At 29.0% G+C, this 24,924-nt stretch overlaps 2 protein-coding genes across 4 annotated transcripts in view; both read right to left on the reverse strand.

Annotated features, from left to right (window-relative positions):
• Positions 1-19,257, reverse strand: part of LOC136986300 (follistatin-related protein 5-like) — a 135,556-nt gene extending 116,299 nt beyond the window's left edge. For all 3 annotated transcript variants that reach the window (XM_067283797.1, XM_067283796.1, XM_067283795.1), the window contains exons 1-2: positions 19,103-19,257; positions 10,079-10,156 (exon numbers count right to left, since the gene is read on the reverse strand). In XM_067283797.1, the coding sequence (XP_067139898.1) occupies positions 10,079-10,144 (66 nt within the window). In that variant the 5' untranslated portion in view covers positions 10,145-10,156; positions 19,103-19,257. The remainder of the gene's footprint in view (positions 1-10,078; positions 10,157-19,102) is intronic.
• Positions 1-24,924, reverse strand: part of LOC136986347 (maternal embryonic leucine zipper kinase-like) — a 261,268-nt gene that overhangs the window by 200,954 nt on the left and 35,390 nt on the right. The window lies entirely within an intron of this gene.

Consider the following 24,924-nt stretch of genomic DNA (forward strand, 5'->3'; position numbering starts at 1 on the left):
TACAATGTTAAGTCTACGGGACAAACATGTCAGGGTGCCACTCCCTTGTTAACTTTAACCGAGCATTTTTTTTTTTTTTTTTGTGTGTGTGTGTGTTTTGCAGCTTCATTACTGTAAATACTGATTCCAATCAATGTACATTTTAGTTACTAAGACCATTGTTTTTATCACCCTCTCCCAATTCAACCTCACAAATACACAACTCCTCAAAAGCCCGAATATATCGGACACATGAGGCTAGTATATAATAAAATTTATATATTTTTAATATAAATTTATTAAAATTTAACAGTAATAAATAAATTTTAATATAATAAAAAATATTCAAAATTTTAAAAATTTGCATTAAAAATTAAATATTTGCGGTGAAGATAAAGTAAAGAACGTAGTCATCATCACCATGAATTTTTTTAAAGTGTTCCTACTAAAAATCTACTGAAAAACTACTAAACATCCTGCTTAACTACAGCCACCATTATTTTACTAGACGAGAAGTCTAGAAAAGGAGAAAAAAGTGCAAATGACCAAATGCAATAGTTGTTACAGAAAATATTTACGAGCTGTGTCAGGTGGTTTCGTTTGAAGTTCAGAAACAAATAAATGGTGATACCATCCTTTGCTTTTTTCCCTCCTCCATCTTCCTTCTCTCTCTACCTATCCGACTCCCGAATTCCTAAATCGATCGCAGTAAATCGGGTTTTTTCCTTTTTTTTTCCTTCATTGCTTTCGTTTCCCTGGGGAAACCTTATGTTTGCAAAGTCCATGTTATTTATTTGGTAAAAAGAAAAATATACAGTCTTCCGTTCTTCATAATTAAATTGATATGTAAGAGAAAAACAAATTTCCTTGAGGTTTTATATATTATTCGAAAATCATTTTATATATCCTTACGTTACTCAAAATAAAGTTTCCAAACAGGTTTAACCTCTATTTACGATTATTCAAAATGGAGGAAAGATATATCCCTAGCGAATTGTATTTAAAACGAATTTTTTTCGGAGATTTTCTTTTTATGAATTCTTTAAATATAAATATTAAAATTTTGAATTTTTTCCATATATATTTGAAAATTCAATTAAGAATTGTTATTTTTGTGCAGAATTTTAAAATGATTTTTTTTGAAAATGTTATAAACCAATCAGCCCTTTAAATCTTCGATATCGTCAAGCCAGTAACCAATCAGCACTTTAAGTTTGAATATTTAAATCTAAAGACTTGATTGGTTTGAATATTGGATCGGACGATCATATTGAAGATTCGTTATTTTGAATGAAATTTATTATAAACGTTAACGTTATTTTACAACATATTTGTTTAAAAAGTTAATTTCAAATACATTTTTTAATTAAAAAAAAATTTAAAAACTATTGCCAGCTAATTCGGCCATCGTTTTAGATACTGCCTTTTAATGTATATTATAAATGCTAAAAAGTAACGCTATTTCGAAGTACAACCGTTTTAATATTTGAAATTTACGAAATAAGATCATTAATTAGAGATATTTTTTCAGAATAAGGCGCCATTTTGAATTTCGTTGGAAACCGAATAGTGAAATATTGAAAAGATACTGTGCAAGAAATGTAAACTACATTTATAAAAATATTCTTTATAAATCAGAACAATTATTAAGTGCATTAAAAGCCGCCATTTTCAATATTTTCTACATATGGACTACTTACTTCAAAAGCTCGAAAATTAATGTAAAAAAAAAAAAAAAAAATATCAATGTAAATAAGCTATAACTCTTATAGCAAATTATTGAAATTTTTCGAAAAATGGCTGGTTATAAACAACATTTCTATTAATAATTCAGGAAGGTATCGAGTTCACTATAATGGGAATTCGTTATAGGTGGAAAAACAGTTTCAGGAATCGCAACATAATCTCCTTTGAAGAAAGTTTTTAAAATGTTTTCAAAGTAATTTTCTTTAAAAGATTTGTTTTCTGATTTCCCACTTAAAGTTTTTCTCCTTTCTTTTTTTTAAAATAACAATAGCCAGTTATTTTCACTTTAAACAGCTCGTTTTCTCGGATACAAAAGAAAAAAAGAAAATTGTATAGCAAACTTTCAAGTTATACGAAGCTAAATAAAAATTTGATCAATTAAATTAAGGTTAGTACAAATACAAAAAGAAAGTGTACTGAAGCAATTTGTATTCTTTTTTTTTTCTATTAAAATTTTTAGAAAAATTTGAGAAAAATTCGAGATAAAAATCACAATTTAAGGGCCAGAGATAAAAAAAAAAACAAGCGAAGGCAGATATTTTGGACAAGACAAATAGGACAATAGACCTCAATGACGTTGTAAGTCATGGCAGGTGTGACACAAGCGACAACCAAATGGTAAACTTAACCCTCAGCCATACATCGACATCTTACATCAGATAATTCTAGGTAAAGTCATTGCAACGTCATTTATCTCGTGAAGCAAAGCTGATGGAGCATAAATTTTACTTCTAATACGATAATGGAGCTGGTATCATTTATAACCTATAATTTATCGTTCAAATTCTGCAGATGGAAGAATAAAATTTCGATACGGTTGCTATCGAAATTCGAACCCGTAATTAAAGTATAATTTAACATAAAAAAATTATTTTACATTGCCGAAATGGTAAATTATTAATCTGAAACTCGACGGAGACTCGTTTAAAAACTGTGGTTTATTATTTTTATTATTTTTTTAACTGTTAAATATATGCAGAGAAATTAAGTGATAAATTGCTTTAAAATTCATTATTCAAAACTGCTTTGAAGTGGTAAAAAGCAAGCTTAAATATATATATAAACATTTTATTTTTTTTTATAAAGATTTAACGTTACAAGTATTGAAAATTCCAGGGGCAAAATCTAATTTCGAAATTTCCCATTTAAGAACTCTTAAAAGTATTAACTTGGCTTAAGTGGATAAACATTAGTCCTATGTTTTAAATTCGATTAAATGTGTGAAAACCTGTTTAAATTCCTACCTTTTAAATCATTTCGGACGTGAACTAAGCGCATTATATTGTTACAGTCTTGAAGAGTAGTTGCAATTTTAGAGTTGTGGTGCCGCTACTTCGAGAATAAAATCAATTTTACAGCCTTTTCTCTTTGTTGTAGAGATAAATACGGAAGATAGAACAAGGTATGTTGTCCTGTTACATCCTGTTTCTTGCATAATATAACCCGAAGCACGGCGTTTATAGAGGAGAAATGATGTTTTTTGGTTGTAAAATACACTAAAAGAGTATTATTTTTGCTTTATATAACTGTAAACGTCACCTTTCTCGCACCGAAGCGTTGAAGTTATTTAAAATGGAAGCATTAACCTCCATTCCGAGTAGAGGATAGCGCAAACGAGGGAGATGGAAATTTTAAAAACTTTGCAGCAAAGCCCCCGTTTTATTATTATTATTTTTTTTTTATAAAACATAAAAACAACTTAGAAAATTACGTCAGACAGATCTCACACAGATAACTTTTGATTCGTTACGGAATTTATCGCAATACTTTCTCCACTTTGACCCGACGGATACTTTATTACGCGTCACGTGACTATATTTAGCACGAGGGGGAAGTTTATTAGGATCCCGACAGCGTAAAGTCGTTATCGAGTCAGAGCCACCGTTCTATTGTGACCTAACAATCAAGGAGTTAATTTTATAGGCCCCAAGAGTTACACAGTTTTCATTTTACTGCTTTAATGGGAAGAGAAAATGCACGAGTTATGTCACAACTTTGATGACAAGAACAGCTGGCGGTCCCAAGACCGGTCATCTCACCTGTCAGCTGCAGGCGATCTTCCCCTTGAGGTTATCGAGAGAAAATAGAAGCTATTACCTCATAGTTACTATCGACACTTTTGCATCATTGCATATGTCTGATGACAGGCGCAGAGATGGCGAAATTAGAAAGACACGAGAAGAAAGTCAAGGTGCACTAACCCGTTTGACAGCTACCAGAGAAGATTTTACTCGATTATTTTAAACTTAACATTATATAAATTTGATATTAAAGAATGTCATATTCGCCGTAATAATTGTTTAAACTGCTTTTTGGATGTCTAATAACGATAAGATTACTTTAATGTACTCAAATTATATCCTAGTTTTTTATGGCACGTGAAGGAAGACATTCTGAAACCTACCCTAACAAATTTAGCACTTCTGAGTGTAACATTTCTTACTATAGAAAACATTTAGTTAGCTTCAGTCAATAAAGAAACAATTCCTGGGTAGATTCGAACACATGATCATTGCCATACCGAACATTCCCCAACTAAAACAACCTAACATACCACAGCTGCTTTGATGTATTAAAAGCTATCAATGTGGAAAAATCCAAAAAATATAACATAAACATCTCTTACCTGAAACATTTTATTCTTTTTGTAGTTATTAAACCATTGTAAGCTATTACCATACGGCCAAAAAAGCTTTAAAGTGTTAAAAAGATTGTAGCAAACTGTATTATTCAAAAAAAAAAAAAAAAAAAAATGTTTTTCTTTGTCGTCATATTATAAAAATGCATTTCGATTATAGACATACAATTTTCTTCAGTTTAATCGATAAAAAATATTTTATAAAAAAGGAACTATAAAAAAAAACTAAAATATAGTCACACCCCTGAACAACGGCCACTGCGGGGACATAACAAAATTTTTAAAAATGGCCGTTGTTTGGAGGTGCCACTGTACTGAATTTCACATTACTGGAGTTCAAATCTTTCAATATTTTTAATAATAAAACTATAAACATTACGTTACGTTTGGATCTGTATTTAATATTATGTAAATGATTACTTGAGGCATTGATCATTATTCAACAATCTTCTGTTCTGTAACTGTAAAATATGGGTATTTTTTATAAGAATTTATCGCGTAATTGTTGTCTGTACGTTGTAGTATTAGTTTTAAATCTGTAATAAGCTTAATTATAGATAAATTCGTTTATGCATATGTCAATTGCATCCGAATGCGTGGCTTCTTCGTAAACTTTCCATACATACAATATCCAAATATTCAATATAATTATGTATAACACTGTGCGAAAGTATAATGTTATACACAAAAGTTGCGTGCATCATTGCACATAAATCAATACACTAGGAACCAGAAATAAAATTGCAAAATATCATTAATTTTACTCGTATTATATGACACAAATAAGGAATACATATGTAACATGGCAACTTACTATCAATATCATTACTCTGTATATCGATTACACTGTACTAAAACATGAGATCCCTATTCAGTGCATAATCACAAAGCGTTATATATATAAACGATAAATTCATTATTCCAGTTACGATGATTAATAATATAATGCAAGTAAACTGAATATACCACGTAATATTATTGTTCAGTATCATTAACGCTGCACAATACAAAATAACAATTTATATTTTCAGCATTTCAATTCGTAAAACATTAAAATAAACTAATAAAAAATAGAATAGAGAAGCCCAAAAGTCAGTTAATCGTGCTTTTTCGATTAATTCAATAAGATTGCAAGAAGTCAGCAATTTGTGGAAGGATTGGATTGGATTGTTGGAATAAGGCAACATAACACTTGGCCTATCTGTCAACGGGCAATGCCTGCCGACAGGACTTTCTGTGGGAAACTGGCCTCTAAATAGGAGCCAGTTTTTCACAGAAAACCCAGAAAACTCCACATGTCTCTTCGATCAGGAGCGAACCCACGACCAATTAAAAATGTTCAGTGGGTTTATCCACTCGACGACTGATGAGCAACGGTTTCTTTAATTTATATCACTTACCTTTAATGTTTTTTACTTAAAAATATATATTTTAAAGCGCTCTCCATTAATTTCCTCTTATCTAGATCTGTATGTATGCCCATCTCATCGTGGATTGAAAAGGTGCCAAAGCGCTAATTTATGTATCAAACAAATAATAATAAATAATTTTTAAAAAGTTGGGATTTTTTAACAATATAAAAGAACAAACAATACAGTGAATAAGAAAGCATAGCATTTGATGTAAAGAAATTTTTCAATAATATTTTTATAATAAAAAGTCACTTTTTACTTTAAATATTATTATAATAAAAGAAACTAATTTTTTTTCTAGAAGAGAAAGTTTATTAGTTTTTCAAAAAAATAATGTATTGAAAAAAATATGCATTAAAGCCTGTAGGGTTTGGAATCGCTAGGCGAGCGATTTCCGCCCTGGTTTATTATAACGAACTTTCATAACGGAAAAGCCGTTAGGATCGGCCGTTAGAAACGACCGTTAGAAGAACCGTTGAGTTTCAAGTCGACGACAGACCGACGATTGGCCGGCGGGAAGTGACCGTTGGCGGCCGTGGTGGAAGAATTCAAATTTGATTGGCGGACGATTCGAACGTTGGGTCTATTTAAGCCGTAGTTTCGGCGGGAACGGGAGCTCGTATCGTAAGTTCGTATCGGGATCGACTGAGTTCGGAGCGGGAAGATCGGATCGGATCGGATTGGATCGTCGTTATCGAAGTGCTAACTAACTCTCTCGTTGGACGTTACGTGGTTTAGTACGGACTTGTTCCTGACTCGGAGGTTTTGTAATTACCGGTCTGTTTGTTCGTAAGGAGTTCTTTCGACGAATTTGTACGGGAATAGTCGGTTGTTGTTCAGACTAGTGTTTGTGCATAATTAATTGTAACTCTAATTTGGATTATTTTGTACATTTACTGTAAATATAAAATTTGTGTTTTTCGTCAAACCGACTGAGTGGTTAATTTTGAACATTACTAAGCCCATCTTTATACAAATCTTAAGCAAAACTTACCTTAAAAGAAATCATTTTCTTTAAAATCTGATTTTATAAATCATATTAGCCTTTATAAGGATTGTTTTAAGATAATCTTATAAAGAATTTTCAAACAGAGCAAAGAATTTTACTTCAGTTGTTGACCTTTTTCTATATTAATAGTGAAAAATTATATTCTAGAATAAAGATCAAAAGATCATATCTTGTAGTTTCTCTTTGTTAAAAATTTATTTCTCCTTTTTCTCTCGTTGAAAAAAATTTAATAAAAATAAATAATAATAAAACAAAAATCTCAAATTGCACTCGCTGTTATTAAACTCCCCTTTTTAATTACAATAATTACGATCCGATGATAAAAACCATGCAAACGTCTACGGAGTAATAAAAATTAATTTTTAATGTGTTACGCTTAACTTATTTAATTTTTTCTAAGAAAATCACTGTTAAACCTAGTACGAAATTATTTTTTTATAAAAAACTTTAATTACGCTTAATACTTATTTTGCTTTTCGTGCCTTTGTGAACGTCAGCGAGCAATTCATTGAAAAAAATTATATATATATATGAGTTACATAAATTTAATTTGAAGAAAATTAATTATAACAAAGAAGATGATGTAATTCTGTAAAATTATTAAATTATAACATAGAAATTAGCTTATATTTCCGGAGTTAATAATGAAGTAATACCAATTTCAACTAATTGACAGGAAAATGGAAGCATTTAAATTCGACGAAAGTGTTCAGTTAATTAATAACTATGCAATAACGGATAACAGTTTCGGGTTACTGATATTTATTAATTAACTAATGTTATCATATTTAATTAACAATATTCTGTTTCATTAGTTATATTATTCTGCTTGAAATCAAATGAAGCGAGAATATTTGGAGATGAGTTGTTACGGACCTTTCATTGCTGTGTATACTATACAGGGCATGAGAATATGCACGTAACTTCATTTTAACTGAAGATTTACTATTGCAATTTCAGTCAAATTCAAGTATTTTAATCTACGTATGAGTGTTGAGATCGAATATTTAAAATTTGCAAGGAAATTAACAGGCAAACTTCGATATAGCGCCTTCCTAAACAGGCCACCCCCGTAAAGCGTTAATGAATACTTATGAATGGATCTGCTCCATAACACAGACCCTTTTCAGTATCACTAAATTAATTAATAAATGTACGATTTTGCATTGTTAAAGCCAACATTATCACTAAACATCATTAGAACATATAGATATTTTTGTTTGGAGGTAGATTAACGCCACACTCGATTTAGCGCCAGTTTCAGGGTTGGCGCTAAATCGAAATTAAACTGTAAATGTTTGGCTTGGCATTTAGATTATTATTATTTTTTATTTTAACGATTTATTGATTAAAACATTCACCAGTAGGAAAAAATAATGCAATTTATTATAATTTTATTGTGAGAATTAATGTAATCTTCGATTTTATCACTACTTTTGCACGTGTTAAATATAGTACGTTCGATTCTTAAGGGTATTTATCGATTGAAAAAGGTTATTTTACTTCGTACTGCGCTGAAATCTGTTATATTTTTATTGCGAGGTATATCAATAATATATCTATTAATAAAAGCCTTTCTGAAGATTGCGTGTTCTTGCTAACTCCTGTAGAATTTTCTTATTTATTTTCTTTTAATACAACTTTAAAGAATTTTTTTTTTCTTAATAATTCTTCTTTTTCCTCAACATGTCTCACTATATTGTTTTTGTAGTGTTATAATATAAAACATTCCTTTGAAATATTTTCAGTTTGTCTTAACGTAATGCTCTTTCAAAGACATTTTTATTTTTGACAAATATAAACCCCGTTTTAACGTTATAACCACCTGTATTTTTGTATCTTAAATACTTTCTAAATAAAATTTTTATGTGTATTTATGTGTGTAGTTTTTTTTCTTTTTTACATAAACTCGTTAATACTATTTTAATATCGGTTTACAGTTTTTTCCCCTTATTTTACACGAAATTCTATTGTTTTAATACTACTACGTATACAATATTTCATTTTATAATTTAAAAATTGCTGTTTTAAATTTCATTTGAATGTAAATTAATTTTTTAATCATTTAAACTTCAATTTTTACTTTGGTTTAGTACAAAATTTCATTGCAACTTTTCTTATTTCTTTCTTCAGACTGCGTTTTTTAATTTTTAAACCTCACTTTAACGCAATTCCTTTCTTGTCATCATATTCTTTGCCAGTTTTAAACCATCCATACTGCAATTTAACTTCGTATTTAAGAGTAATTTCCTTCTTTCCCCATGTTTATGTGGAGTAATATTTCATTTCGTTTTACCCCGTTTTAACGTAATGATCATTTAACTAATTTTGCCTTATACTCACTACATTTTCCTATCCTGTCTCCTTGCATCAGATCGTTTTTTTTACGTTTACTAAACTGTAAACTGAAATTTTTAATAGCCCTATATATTCCGCAGGTCGAGACATACTTCACGTCACCAAAGTTCAATTAAGTAAATAAATATGTTTACTATAACACTGCTTCTTAACGTAATTTTACGATAACAGATGACTGTAAATGACCTTTCTTGTGTTGTACTGTACATCACGTTGCTAAGCAACCTATACAGAAAAATCAGTCTTGTAAAACATAGCAATTAAACCGGTGATTTTTCCATAAATTTTTTTTTCTATTTTTTTTTAAACGGGAGCAACGTTATTTCGGTGAATTTTTATTCATTTACGTTCTTTACAAGTAAAATTTAAGTTTTGCTCTTTTGGAAAGTAGAATGTAAACAATGCCTGGTTCGGAGGATTAACAATAAAAACAGCAGGTTGCACACGCATGAGGAGGCTAAACAAGCAAGCAACAGATGCACACAGGATTGTTTGTATTAGTTATCTACTCTACAGTAAGAACTACGTCTACTTGTCCATCCATATTGAGTAGAAGTGACAGGGAGTCGCGTTGACATCTCAATTTATCTGACAGCCACGGAGGAGTGTCGGCGGGATGCTAGCAGCTGCACTTTGGCTACTGACATGCTCTTATCTTGCTTAAACCACACCTTCCCATACACACAGTTGAAGAAGCAAAGCACGTATGTTGACACAAGACTTATTGCCAACTACCCCAGCTAACTTCTAAGCCAGATGCAGAAAAGCTAAATATGTTACTCTCAACGACAATATTTTGAAATTTTGAAACATTTCTTCCCCTTTCCATCCCTCTCGTCCCTTTTAAAAATTCATAACGTTTAAAGTAGACCAATAACAACCAACTCAGTACAAGAACAGGAGAAAAGGGGAGAGAAAAAATACATTTTTACTCACTTTAGCATCAATGATTTTCATTCCTAAGACCAAGACGATTAAAAGAAGATCCTTGAAAGACACCATCTTATGGGAAAACTGTAATAAAATTATTCTAATTAATTAATTATTAAAATTGCATTTTAATTGAAATTTTATATTAAGAATCTACTAATTTATATTAAAATTGCTTAATTATAATTATTATAAAATTGAAAAAATCTTAATTAAAAACTTCTTTGCTTAATTTCTAAATTAATTGCATTTATATTAAATTTTTTTATATTATAAAGTATGATAATTAAAATTAAATATAAACAATTAATTAGAATAAAGTTAATTGTTATTAAAAGGAATTTAAAGCTCTAATTAAGCTGGATCCTTTCTATATAATAAGGGATTTAATAGTTTTAATTTTTATAAAAGATAAAGTTTAATTAAATTTATTATTATTTTGAATTGAGAAAAAAACTACATTCTTGGGAAAATAATAGTATCAGATGATCATAAATCGAAATAAAATACTAAAAATTGCTCAAAAAACAATAGAAATATATTACAAAAATTGTTTAAAATATAAAATTACATAGAAAAAAAAGGGAAAGAAATGCAAGGAATAACCTATACAGGAGCATCGATAAGAAAATTATATCTTTCTCTACTTTCTCATTATTTATATAAATTTATGCCTCATATTTAAATATGAGAATAATATGGGAAAACATACTGTTTTATACTAAATATAAGCAATCTCGTATAAGAATTTAGAGTTATGAATACGAACATAAATTAATTATGAACACATTAAAAAAGTTATCAAATATATTATTTAAAGCATCTTTAAGCACATATTTCTGGTGGTTATACGAAATTATATATACAGGGTGATCGTAAATAAAGAATAGATATTTATAACTTTGTATAGAAAGAAGTATTGGGAAAATCTCAACCAAAGTTGGTAAACACATTAAAGAAACAGCAGCGCCAAAAATTCACCCTAGCAGCTGAATTTTGAAGTAAAAATTTACCCGCAAATCGAAACCTCACATTCAGGACAGCATGTATACCAAATTTGATTAAGATTTGCCCAATAATTCTTTTTACAAGGAGCTCTGAACACATTCTTTAATTATGATCACCCCTTATAACCTGAGTATCTTATATAATTATATATAAAAAAATTATTATTATTATTTTTTATATAAATATAAAAATTATTTCATGAAGTTTGGAAAAGTTTCCAATTTTTTTCCTCTCTAAAATACTCAAAGTTTTTAAAAAGTTACCATCATTTATTACGAAGAAAAAATAAAAAAACTTTAGAAGTTTGAGTTAGAAAGGGGGTGAGGAGTTGTGCTGTAAAAAGCCAACATCAATACAACAAGGAGTGGTCTAAGACCAAATTAATAAGAAACCCTCCAAACAATGCTGTTACAGGAATAAAATTCAACAGATCCGGATCGTTTTCGAACTAATGATGATGTTTATAAACAACTGAAAGAGGGAACGAAAGAAAAATATTTAAAAAAAAAGTTGAATAAATTATAATTTTCAAAAACTAATAGTCGAACGTCATTAAATTTAATTGCTTATGAGTCTTTCTGGGTTACCTTTAATTCACTGCATGATTAATGAGACTAATTCGACAATTATATAATAACTAAATAAAATAAAATGTTAGAAATTTGTTTAATTACTTTTTAAAATTATTGCTTTTATCGAGGCCAAACTTATCTGTTAATCCTTCTAATTAGTTGCAATTTAATTAACAAATCAATCATTTGATGAGTAATTAGGTTCTTGAGGAATCATCAAAGGGTAATATCAAAGGTTGCCTATCGTCTTTGAGTTGATTAATCTAATCTTAAAACGCCAATTAGAAAAAATTGCTTACTTTTAGCAGTTTGTGTCACCAATCTACGCTGCGCGACACGCGTCATTCTCAAGTTTTTAATCTTTTTTTTTAAAAAATCTTTCTTACATTTACCTGATGAAAACAACTCTATAAAAACCCCTAACGAATTCTTGCATGTAGCACCTGTTTATGATATGCTGTGAAATGTATTAAATAGCTACATGACTGCTGTTGATGTGTCGTGACGCGTCGTCGCGCTGCCTCGCTATTACCGACGCCTATCACATGTCTCTCGCTTAACAAGAGATGCTTATCATAAAAAAAAAAATGCCATTACTGAAAAATTTACGAAAGTTTAAAATTTAGCATTAAAAACTTCGCTAATTATTATTTTTTAATCGAATTAAAACCGAGATTGCAGTGACGCGACAATGACATGCTATCACGCGAAGCGACTCCATTCGTCCGAAACCTCATTTGCATAGTTAAAACTCTTAAAAAAAAAAAATCATTTTCTTCGAACTAATTTCTTAAGAGCATCTATAAAAACATCGGATTAAAAACATTTTATTTTTATTACCGTGGCAATTAGAGTAAAAAATAAATTGCGCATCAGACGCGTGCGGCGCGACTCGCAAGACACGCCAACGCGCAAATCTAATTACCATATATATTATATAATTATAAACTTTACAACCAATATCAAAATTAAAAACCTTTTGCATAATTAAAATACTTAACGATTTAAAACTTAAGAGCAGAAAAATAAAAAAATAAAAAAAACACAAAGAACCATAAAATTTCATTCCTAGTAACGTGACAACGGATCCTCAAGACACTATAGATTTATATATATATAATATATTTTTTTTTTTCCTATCATCCATGTACGATAACGGTTAATGTGAAGTCTAGCCTTAGCCAACAGGGAATTGAACAAAAGAACTGCATTTTGTACTTTTCCTAAAGCAAGGTGTCTACAGAGGAAGAGGAACACGTCATGTTGCAAGAGATATGTCAGTAAAGAATGACAGCAACACTTCCAAAAATGTCAACACAGCCGATACTGTCTGAAGACATGAACAAACAATCGAATTTTAGATATCTGCATTCTCTTCCTCCATTAAATATTTGTTAAATAAATTTTATAACCTCAAACACTATCTGTTCTATCCACTTTCTATTCGTATTTTGAGCCTTCCTACGCTCGTTTATTTTATATTTTGAAAATTTTAAATTTATTTTATTATTACGTTAATATCGCTTATCTTTTTATTATAAATAAATTTTTAAATTTGTAATCGCTAACGCAACCTAAACACTACAGTTTTATATTGAATAAAACTTAAATTATGTATACATTTGTCTATATTAAAAATTGTTCAAATATTTTAAATTTAAATATATATTTTTTTAATGGCAAATTATTTAAAACTCTTCTTTAATAATTTATTAACGGTTTTGTTTATTTTAAACCTTTTAACAAACTAAAAATTATAAAAAAAACTTTCATTCTATAATTAATGAATATTCGTTATATTCTGTCTATTGTAATATTTTATGTAAACTTTAATATATTATTCTATTGTTTATCTACTTCATTATTTAAGACTATTTAACTATCAATATTCCACATCATCACTTATTATTTTTCATATTTTTCTTCATTTCTTTCATTATTTTGATGATTATGACAAAAGCTACATTTTTCTCATTTTTCCTTTATTAATTTCCTTCCAAACTTTTTCTTTCTAAGAAATTTCCCTGCATGAATGATTTATAATAGATATTTACTAAAATAATTTATTAATTTTTTGATATTTTTCTCATTTAATGAATCACAAGTAGTAACTATCCACGACTGCATTATAGATTCTGCACGTTATCCAATTTTAAATTATTAATAACTCCCCAAAAAATCTTATTATACAAACTTTGCGTATAAAAATAACTTTATCTGTGCTTTTTAAGGTGTTTATTCAATCCAGATGTAGTTTTTCTCTTCATTCTTTATATATTTTTTTTTTGTATTTCTTCTAGAAATCTACTCTTTTCATGAAGAAACCATATTACAATGTTGGTTTTTGCAAACTATCAGTTAAATATTTATACAGCCATAAGGAAACAGTAATTTCCAACTACTGAATAGAAATAGAAAGAATGATTACTAAGGTTATTGGACTTTCAATTTATTTTAGTTCTTAAAATATTGAAACAACTAGAAGCAGAAGAAAATATATCCTGGAAAAAAATCATTATTATTTTAGTAAAAAAAATCAATAATATATATATATATATATATATATATATATATAAATTTTTAAAATATTAAATATTTATAGGTTTTTCTAATAAAATTTTTAATAAAATATAATGTAAGTTATTTTTAAAGTAAACAAACATGTTTCTTTTTTCTTTTTTTTTGTGTGTGTGTGTGTGGTGTTATCAGTGACACATGCTGCTTTGGCAACATAAGGAAGTTTTTCATGCAGGAGACGGTCTAAAATTGAAATGTAGAAAAAGCGTCACCATATATATATATATTATATATGAGTAGAAGCAATGTTGGGGATGAAGATCCTTCGGGTCCTTCTTACTCCACTGAGTCGGAAATTTCCCTCCAGGCTGTCAAAAAATTTGAAACCTAGGGGAAATCTAACTTTGGCAACATCACCTTCAAATTCAGTTCCATAGAGGATAGTTTTACTCCATTTTAAGGCTCTTTTGAGGTGAAAATTTTTTTCTAAAAGTTGAGAAAAACTCTCCAGCGAAGAGGAATGCAGAGCTTTATACAGTAGAACCTTTAATTTATGGCAAAGCCTTTTAGGGACTCTTTCTTTCTTTTTAAACTTAAAATGTTGGAATTTTTTTTATTTATTTATTCTTTCTCAAATTGATTGTATTTCAGAAAAAGTTGGATATTTATTTTTCAAGAAATGTTATGCTTTTTATAAAAAAAATAATATATATTTTAAAAGCTGAAGTTCCCAGGCTCATGTTTCTCCTTGGAAATCAATATTTTACCATTTATTCCTGTAAAGAAAAATCTGTATAGTGATCATGTATTCTCCTTTAGGGAATCGAACAGATTATTTTTCAGTATTTCCTCCGCTTTAGAATGATAATAAAAATTCATATTTTTATTTTTATTTTCTTGAAGATATCTTTCACAAATTTTCTTTGTATATAAAAACAGTTTTTGTTATCATCCCCACCATCGAAAGATAACCACTGCAATTTCAAGAAGTCAACATTTTTGTTTTGTTTTGTTTTGCAGAATCCTAATAGTAAAGTTGTACATAAAACCTATACCGTTTTATATAAAAATAGAAGAAATTGACGTAAAATAATAGAAAATGTTAATAAAATAGATATCGATATGAGTTATAACAATAAAAATTGGCATAAAAATAATAAAACTTCATATAAAATTTCACTTTTATATATAGGAATATATTTTAGTTTCAAAATAGGGCAATATTTATTACCAAACTACCGTAACTTTACTTTTGTTCCAGTTATAAAAACTGAAATTTTTGCATAAAATTGATAAAAAATTTGCTCTTTTTCTTTAAAATATGTACCATTATTTTAAAAACTTTTGTTATCTTTATCTGGCACAGCTTATCTTTACGCGACTTCTTGTAGAAACCAGTATTCCCAATTAAATCAAGTCAATATCGTTCCTTTTAAACGTAGAAACACTTCCCAAATCCCACTCTACCGTATAGTTTAATATATTAAATTAATAGGGAGGGAAAAATCCCAAACATTGGCCACTTTACATTTAATTTCATCCTTACTTTTCAATGCTGGAATGTATTGCTCCCAATATCTATTACCTTCTTTTCTCATCAGATTTAAATCGACTTTTTCCTACGACAAGAGATTTGCCAGTTGGTCACAGCATCTGCCTGGGGAGATGGACAAGGCTGATGGGAATCTGTTCCAACACAATAAGTCATTATTTTCTATAACATACCCTTATAAATTGGAACATTCCTCCTGCAAGATCTAAGGAAATTCACTTTCTACTTTTTTTCTGTACAAAAGAGCGTTTTTTGCTCTGTCCCAAGGGATACCAAGAGATTGAGGTAAAAAAAATAATCTTAAAAGAAGCAAGGAAAAAAGTAAGAATTGTTTCTACAACTAGACAGTTATCTCTTTTCATTTTTAAACCACAAGGACTTGTATTGCTTACATCTTAAATCAGATTTATGAAACGTGGTAACCATAGACTACGCTCATTTCCATATACATAGGCCAGTATAAATATATAAAAAATAAAATTACAGCATTAAATCTTCTTTTAAAATCGTTAAATTTTTATTCTCAATGCTCATTTTTAATCATAGATGCCAAAGACACGAAACGAAATTTATTATAAATAGGAAAAGAGAAGCAATGCGAATTTTGTATTTTTTTCTAATGGATTTCAAATGCTCATTCGTAAGCATCTTATATATAATAAGTTTATGAGGTAAATTTGGAGAAGAATATTATTATCTTTAATTAATTTTAACAAATATTCTTTAATTTTTAAAAATAAGAAGAATAATTAAATCTTCATATTCAATATCGGATTTACCACAAGGCATGTGAGGCACACATGCCCAGAGGCTCCGGATCTCGAGGGCCCCAAAATTGGAAAAAAGAAATCAATTTTTCGGTTAAATAATTTATAAATAATTTTATACGTATAATTAGAAGTTAGTAGTTCATAATAAGCAAACAAATAATAACAATAAATAAGAATAATCTTAAATTATATAGAAGGACCCCAATCTTGCGTGCCTGGAGGCTCCGGAAGGTCTTAATTTATCACTGTACATATCAATGGATTAATATCTCTTGAAGGTCGTATTTTGAAACTAATAAGATAGAAATATACTAAAAAAATATATAATTATTATTAAAAGTATGTCCAAATTCTTCACGTTTTCTGCGGATAGGTATTGAATCAATAGAGCCAATCTTTGATAGAATTTCCTAACGATTACTTCCAAACTTTTTAGGTTGATATATCAATTACTAAACAAATTTCTTCAATTCATTTAAATAAAATAGAAAAAAAAATCAAGAAAAACTCTAAAAAGTATTTTTTGACATTAAGACACATTCTTAAGATCTATTTATATCCAATACATTTAAATTTAAATGGAAAAATAGCCCTATAAAAATGGGGAGAATGCAGAATTTCTTCAAAAGAAAAAAAAAATTATGGTCAGCAGAGAAGTAAAGAATTCCTTTCATTTCTCAAGAGAAGAAAATATATCCCTTAAAAGAAAAAAAGATAAAAAATGGTTAAAAAATAAATCGAATATCGTAAAGATGCAAATAACACGTAAAAGTTTTTAATTGCATCGATTTTTCGATCGAAATAATGATATAACAATAGTAACGTTCCGGATTTTCGATTTTGTGCTAAACTATGCCAAGAGGTCATGTTTCTTTATGATCGTCATCTTGGCATCAAGCCCGTATCGATCAAAAGTTTTACTTCTTCTTACTTCGATTGTTCATTATTTTAGTATTTAAACTTGTCAACATCGCTCCCTACTTAATTTTTGTAATTTCGACACGTTTCGTCGGTTTCGCATGAGAGAAACGGAAGTGCACAACCCGTTTCGCTGATGTCCCCTACTTTGAAGAAAGCTATTAAGTAGAAATGGCTAATTTCTGCCGTAACTACTGAAATTTTAATATGGTAAAATTAATTTATACACTTTTTTTATGGAGTATTTTTAAATAACAGTAACAATAATTGATGCTAATGCCCGTATTCGATTGTCTTCATCATTAGCTAATCAATGATTATATTATGCAAATTTTAATCTAATTTTATGAAAAATTACTAGAATATTCATTAGAGAATGATTTTTATCGAGGATTTTTTAAATAAAAAATAAGTATCGTTGATTAACTTAGTTCTCGATATAATGGTCTCAGAGTGCCTAGTATAGAATGGGCACGTTAGAAGAGCCAAGGTTATGTAGCAATTAAACTACTTAATTTTGAAATGGTTCACTAATTTTATTGTTAAGAATACATATAAAGTATATTTTTAGCCCTTTGAGATTGTTATTAAAGCTAAAATTGCAAAAGAATCAATAATTTTTACATATATTGCAACTAGAAATATCTTCGAGGAAATGCAACATTTCAATATATCACTATGTTAAAAAGCCATCTCGCAGATCTCTCACGGGTCGAAATTTTATCTAGTAGTGATGAAATTTGAAGCAAGTGAACCACTCGTCACTATAAAACGATGCAGTTCCAAGCAGACTCGTGCCCTACTTTTCCTTCTTTTGCTAGAGGCATATCGCTCCCATTGTTCTATAAAATTTGAAGATTGATTACATCGACAGTAGATCTTTAAAGAAATCTAAGGATTATGAGAATCTTGGCATTACAGATGAGAGAAACTTCCAAGTTATCTCTGATTTTACAACCTTCGGAATGATCTGATTATGTTTGACATGCTAAGGACTCCAGAGATCAAAAGGATGATTTATCAGTAATTTTGATCGTGTTCGCTTCTCTTATCAGTAAGATCACGTCTTCACGGATAAGGTATGTATCAAATAATCAATAAAAATTCATATTAATTCACTAGATCCAAGAGAAACTATTAAAAAGTATAGAGCGATGCATACGAAATTTTTAAACAAGCAACATTTCTTAAAAGCGCATCTTTCTAAAATCAGATAATAAAAATAACTGGTTTCAACCGGCGAAAAAATAAAATAAATAAGAGGAAAACCACTCGCGCGTCTACTTGTCTGTCTGTCAAACAGAATTTAAATTAAAGTTTTTTAAAAAAAATTTAAAAATTTTAAACAAAATTAAGAACTTTTTTTTTGCCGTACTTTCTTTTTTAGCATGAGAAAATGGAAGATTTAACCACCTCGTGCTGAATGAATGCAATACGCGATGTTTTATGGATAGAGTCAATAGACCACCCCTCTAGCCCAGTGGGGTCACGTGATAGGGATATCCTTATTATTGGGGCCGACCGATGCATTAAAGGCACACCGCGAGTAATAAGAGATCGCAGCGTGATGCCATACAAGGCTGACCACCTAACACGGTCTGACAATGCAGACGCCGTCTAGCATTCCGTCCCGTTCGACCATAGCTACGACCGAGATGAATTTTTAGAAAAATAAAAAAAAAGCAACGCTCACCGATGACGTCAGACGTATCCCCCTACGACTCCGACACAATATGGCAAAACAGTTTCACACAACCGGCTAGAAAACAAATCACAATACACACATCGGTCTCTGCCGCTTTTGGTCACACTTCCAAAAATGTTTCGGCTATATAGCTCGTGTCGCCTCCTTCCACCGTCAGATGGAGCTCGCCGACACCCCCCGACGTTGACGCAGTCGACGATAGAGGGAGCCAGAGTGCAGACATATTTCCCTTCTTAATTTCTTCATTTTGTTTACTTTAATTTGTTATTACGTCAAGAAATTTTATAAAAATTTATTTTGAATTAATTCTTTAAAAAATCACTACTTTAAATACGAAAAAAATTTTATATGATTAATTAAAAAGCACGCGCATTCATTTATATTTTATATGATCGACTTATTAGGGTGTGAGTAAAGTAAGAAGTGCTTTTCTACACGAAATAAGCGAGTACTGACCGGAAGTTTTAGAAAAAACACGAACAAATAAAGAAGAAACAAGAAAACATGACCCACATTTAAGAAAAAAAATTCAGGAAAGAATACAAATTAAATTTTCAGCCGACTTCAGAAATTAATCAAGACACTCTTCGTTTTCTTCTTCTTCTTCTTCTTTTTTCCTCTATTGTTACTATTTTATTTAATTATTCTTATTTAAAAATTCATCGTTAATCGATAAATAAATAAATATTAATTTTACTTTATACGAATATATTATTATTTATATTATTATTTCTTTATTATTTTATCAGCAAGAAAATCTGAAGACAGATCTAGCACAATTTAATTAATTTATAGAAGCAAAACGTATTAAGAATTAATTTTATAAAAGAAAATAAAGTTTTTTTTTTAAAAAAAAACTTACAGAAAATAATATTTTTTAGTGAAAATGTTTGCGTGAAATTAGTTTTAAGTTGAAAAAAAATTCTTTTGTAAATGCTCTGAATTTTTTTATATAAAATAAATTTTTTTATATTTTTAATAAAAAAACAGAAAAATGTTTCCATTGTAGAAAGTAAAATCTCGAATTTCTCTTGTGAATGTTGAAAAATAACTCAAGAATAATATTAGAAAAAAAACAAAAAATTAATATGTCTGACGATTTGTTTCTCTTGTTTAGTTTCATTGTCGAGATATAACAATGGAAATAGTCGAATTTTCTTAATTTAAAACTATTTTAAAATTATATTTAAAAAAATTATTAATATATTATTTTCTATTTTGGATAAAATTCTCACGAAACAATAATTAAACTTATTAAAGGAGTAAAGAAAACTTTATACTTTAGCAGGGATGTGTCGAAATTGATTATAGAAAATATAATAATGTTAGGAAATTCTATTAAAATTTTGAGAGCGTTTTTTTTTGTATTGTTTTTCTTATAGAACAGTTTTTGAATAATTAAATAATTATTTATTTAATAAATAAATAAATAAATGTATAAAAACGTTCGTTAAATAAATACGAACGTGCTTAAACAGAAAACAATAGAATTTAAAATAAAATTTGTTATTCATGTAAAATTTTTGTTTAAAATAAACAATCATTTTATTTATTACGTAAATGATATTCTAGTCTCTTTTAGGAGTAATCACTCTATATTATAACTTATTAATTACAGCAGAAGTTCCTTAAGTTCTATAAAATAATGAGAACGAGCGATGGACAGACGAAAAAATAAATACAATAGCCTTTTAAACAGTTAAAAATGTGTTTTTTATATAATCATTATTATAAAAATCATTGTTTAAATTAATTATGGTTCACTCAATGTAATTTTTAAATTGTTATGTTTAATATATTCTCTCTTGTTTTAAATAAATTAAATTAAAAGAAAATATGTTTAAAATAAAAAAATATATATGTTAAAATATAAATATATTAAAAATAATAAACTTTTATTACATTGAGTAAACTCCATTAAAAATATTTAAAATTTTAAAGTAAAAGGTTTAATGTAATTAAATATTTTTTTAAAAAAGTATAGAAATTCGTCTCTATTTGTTTTAAACACGTATAAAATAAAATTAAATAAATTAAATGAGTCAACTTTTCAGATTAGCAAACATCAGTAAGATTAACTGCAACAATAAATACCAAACTTCTCAACGATCCTATTCCATTTTAAAGAGGTAGTTTTTACTAGAATTTAGCGAAGTTTTATCCTATTCCAGAATTCAAAAACTTTCGATTTTTTGGTTAGAGGGATTCTACTAAAAATTGGCGGTCCATATCGGAGTATGTCTCGCACAAACAAATCTATCGACCACAATCAAGTACGCAATCAATCAAAACTTTCTCATAACTCATAGTTGTGGAGTAAAGCAAGATGCGACTACAAAGGAATACTAGAGTCCTTTGGCCAGGGAGGGTAGGAAAATAGAAAAAACTATGATCGATATTGTGTAGAAAGAAAAGGAAAATATCATCCCTCTTTTCGTTCCAATATCAATGGAAAGAATTTTGAGAGCGAAAGTAGTTTTATCTTCTTGGTTTGATACATCAAACACACATTCAATTCACCACAAAATGACCGTGAAATAGCATAAGACATTTCAACTGCATTTCGCCTCTTTTTGTACTTTATGAATTATCGCTAAACTGTTTCTGATATTTGAAGAACCGAAAGAAAAAATCTATATGTAGCGTATAAAACACAGCATAGCTATAAAATTGCATTTTGAGCACATCCGCACCTCTCTTATGAGCTTGCACGGTGTTTACCATTAATAATAATAAGCCAAAGGATGAAATCGGCTCGTCGTCACTTGTACAAATCACAGAATAAACGTTACAATCGAGTAAATAGCAAAATGACCCGAGGGCCATTAATAATAATACGAGATGACAATTGTTAGCCATTTTCTTCCGATGATAAATAACCCCTGGCAATTACCGTGCACAAAATGGCGGATGCCGAAAGAGTCAAAGTTCGCCTGGAGTTCAGAAAGCGTTAAATAGAGGAAATTTTCCTCTAACCGAATCGAATTTTAGTGAATCGGCTAAGAAAATCACCAAATTAATTTATTAAATAATTTAAAAATTTCATTTCTGTTTAAGTGCAGAAAGCAAAAATGAGAAACTAGCGAAGAAGGTGCAAATATTTTATAACTAGAAAATAACTTTTTAAAGTTTAAAACTCATTTAATATTGAGGCTGATTTTTTAAATATTTTTTAAAAAAACAATAAAAAAATATTATTGTTACTACACGTTAGAATTAATTGCCAAAATCCTTATAAAAATACCAATGAAAAATTTAATATTTCATATTAGGGTCGGTTATAGTAATTTTTTTGAAATTATTAAAAAATAAACAACCGAAAAATTATTGTTTTAGAATTTAGTTTATTATACAATAAATTTTAATAAATGAACAAAAATAATTGTTTCATATCAGAATTAATTTGAGCATAATTCAAAAATATAAATAAGTTAATAAGTAATTATTGCTTCATATTAGTGTCAATTATAGTATGCTATAAATTACAATTTAATAAAGAAAGATGCAGAATTTTAAATAATCATAAACGCTATGTAAATGAAGATAATTATGACTCATTTAATCACTTTCATAAAACGAAAACATTATAAATTTTAAAGCTTGTTTCGGACTAATTACGCTTTAAAAGATATTTATTCATTAAACCCATACAAATCCGAACAATGCCATCTGTAGGTTTGGGTCAGAACTAAATCGAAAATTTTCCAGAAAAGTGATGGTTATGATGACGTAATTAATGATTATGTCTGGACAATGGAACCACACTGCGTTCTAATGAACATTAATGAGAATGTCGCATCATTAGCATTGTTGTTAACTCGCTTCCTCGACCTTAATTTGAACGTTTTGTCGTCGATTTTCGACTTAATGCAGCAATATTCGACTACTTTCTTACTTATTTTTAATATATTACACGCTTTACTACTTACGTTTTAACGCATGGTCCTCTATTTTCTCCCGCGCTTCAAGCGTGTTATTGATTAATAAGTTTTAAAACTTGGTCTGTCTGGTTGTCTATTCAGAAATTTCTTTTCCTAGTTAAGCTCGTAAACTACTGAACCGATTGAGATGAAATTTGCTGTATGCATTAATTGGCCAGCGTAATTCACGATTCTTTTGAAATTTAAATAGGGCCTAGTTCTTTACCGTAATTTACAGGCATTCACAATGGCATTACAGATATTTATCATTTAATTATATGAATATAGAATGTTATGATATTATAATATAGTTTAATTAACATGTCACGCTTGAGCAATAACAAACTATTGATTAACGTAGAGGTTAGGTAGAGTATGGCCTCTATTAGTAACCCATAAGGCATCATAAATAAATCTTTAAAATTTTTTTTATCGCTTTATGAAGATACGTTCAAGTATAACAACATACGGGAATTGGTGGGTTGGACTGTGAAAACAAAAGGAAAAATCAGCAACCGCTAGACAATCTCTCATTCTTCCCTTTACACCGAAGATATAAATCATACTGCCTGCTTCAATCTCTGAGTCCATTTCTAAAATCACGACACAGAAACAGCAGAAATGCTAGTGACCTGACACACGACCTTATTAATGACACACAAGAGAATGGAAAGGGCAGTTTTTCTCTCCTTGTGCATTAGTTTCTCTGTAAGTCAGTGAAGAAATGCCAACCATTGTACTCATGACGGGGAAAAGCTTTCGATGTCGATACTTTAAATTAAAGAAAGTTAAAAAATAAATAAATAAATAACAAAACAAATCTTGGCTTATATAAATTATAAACGTCACGCGTGATGAATAAATAACCATATTGCAACTTTCCTCGTTGTTAACGCTAATATTGAGATTGATGTGCGTGGAAATTGGGCATCTTTCTGTTCTTGCGGTTTGGTTTGCGATGATGTAAATCAAGCTATATTTAATGTTTTAATTATCATGATTATGAGGTAAACCAGAGTGCTGTATGTAACCTCGACGATAGAATCCGCATTTACATCGCCGTATCGATCACGTATTGTTCATTTTGACTGTGTTCAATGAATTTTTGTGTGATGAGTAATTAAGCATCTTTTGTGGCAGTGTACTTGCGTCTTCTTTGAAAAATTCTTGTGCCCATGCATAGTCTTTCTTTAAATTTTGTTAGCATTCTCGTGTAAAAATCTCAAACATTCTTCCTTGTCATTATTCCGCTCCTTGTTATGACAAAAATTGAATTATTTCTGTACCATGCCAAATTTTCATTAATTTTTTTCAATTTATTAATCGAAATTTTTGTACTCCATTGGAATAGTTTTATAAGATTCTTTCCTAAACTCTAAAAAAAATTACTTTGATAGTTAAGTTTCTTGCATCCTAACTTAATTACTTAAGCTCTAATAATGTTCTATCATATTTATTTAATTTTAATTTACTATAAATGTCTTTCATAGTTTTACCATACATTTTATAAAACTTTCAAGAAATTGCAAAATAAAACTCTTGAATCTTTTTTGCAAGTTGCAAGTCCAAGGCCAAGACTAGACGCGCACTTGCAACACCCCAATAACATGCCCTTTTCCTTTTCAAAATAATCACACGTGTAAAAATATGAGGCCCTCTAATCATAACGCGAGGCCCTAAGCTGCAGCTCGTTTAATTTATATGCAAATTTGGCCCCGCATAGGATTAATATCACTATTGACTTTGTATCGTAAAATAGCAAAAAGGTATAATAGAATTCTTTCAATCTCCTTAACAACAAGAAGAAAATCCAAGAAACTTTTATATTTCACAATAAAAATTCACTCAAATAATAAATTACAATAAAAATCTTTCCATAAAATCTCTCGA

Source organism: Centruroides vittatus, unplaced genomic scaffold (genome assembly GCF_030686945.1).
Source record: "Centruroides vittatus isolate TY-2023 unplaced genomic scaffold, ASM3068694v2 scaffold_1015, whole genome shotgun sequence".
NCBI classification, from domain to species: Eukaryota; Metazoa; Arthropoda; class Arachnida; order Scorpiones; family Buthidae; genus Centruroides; species Centruroides vittatus.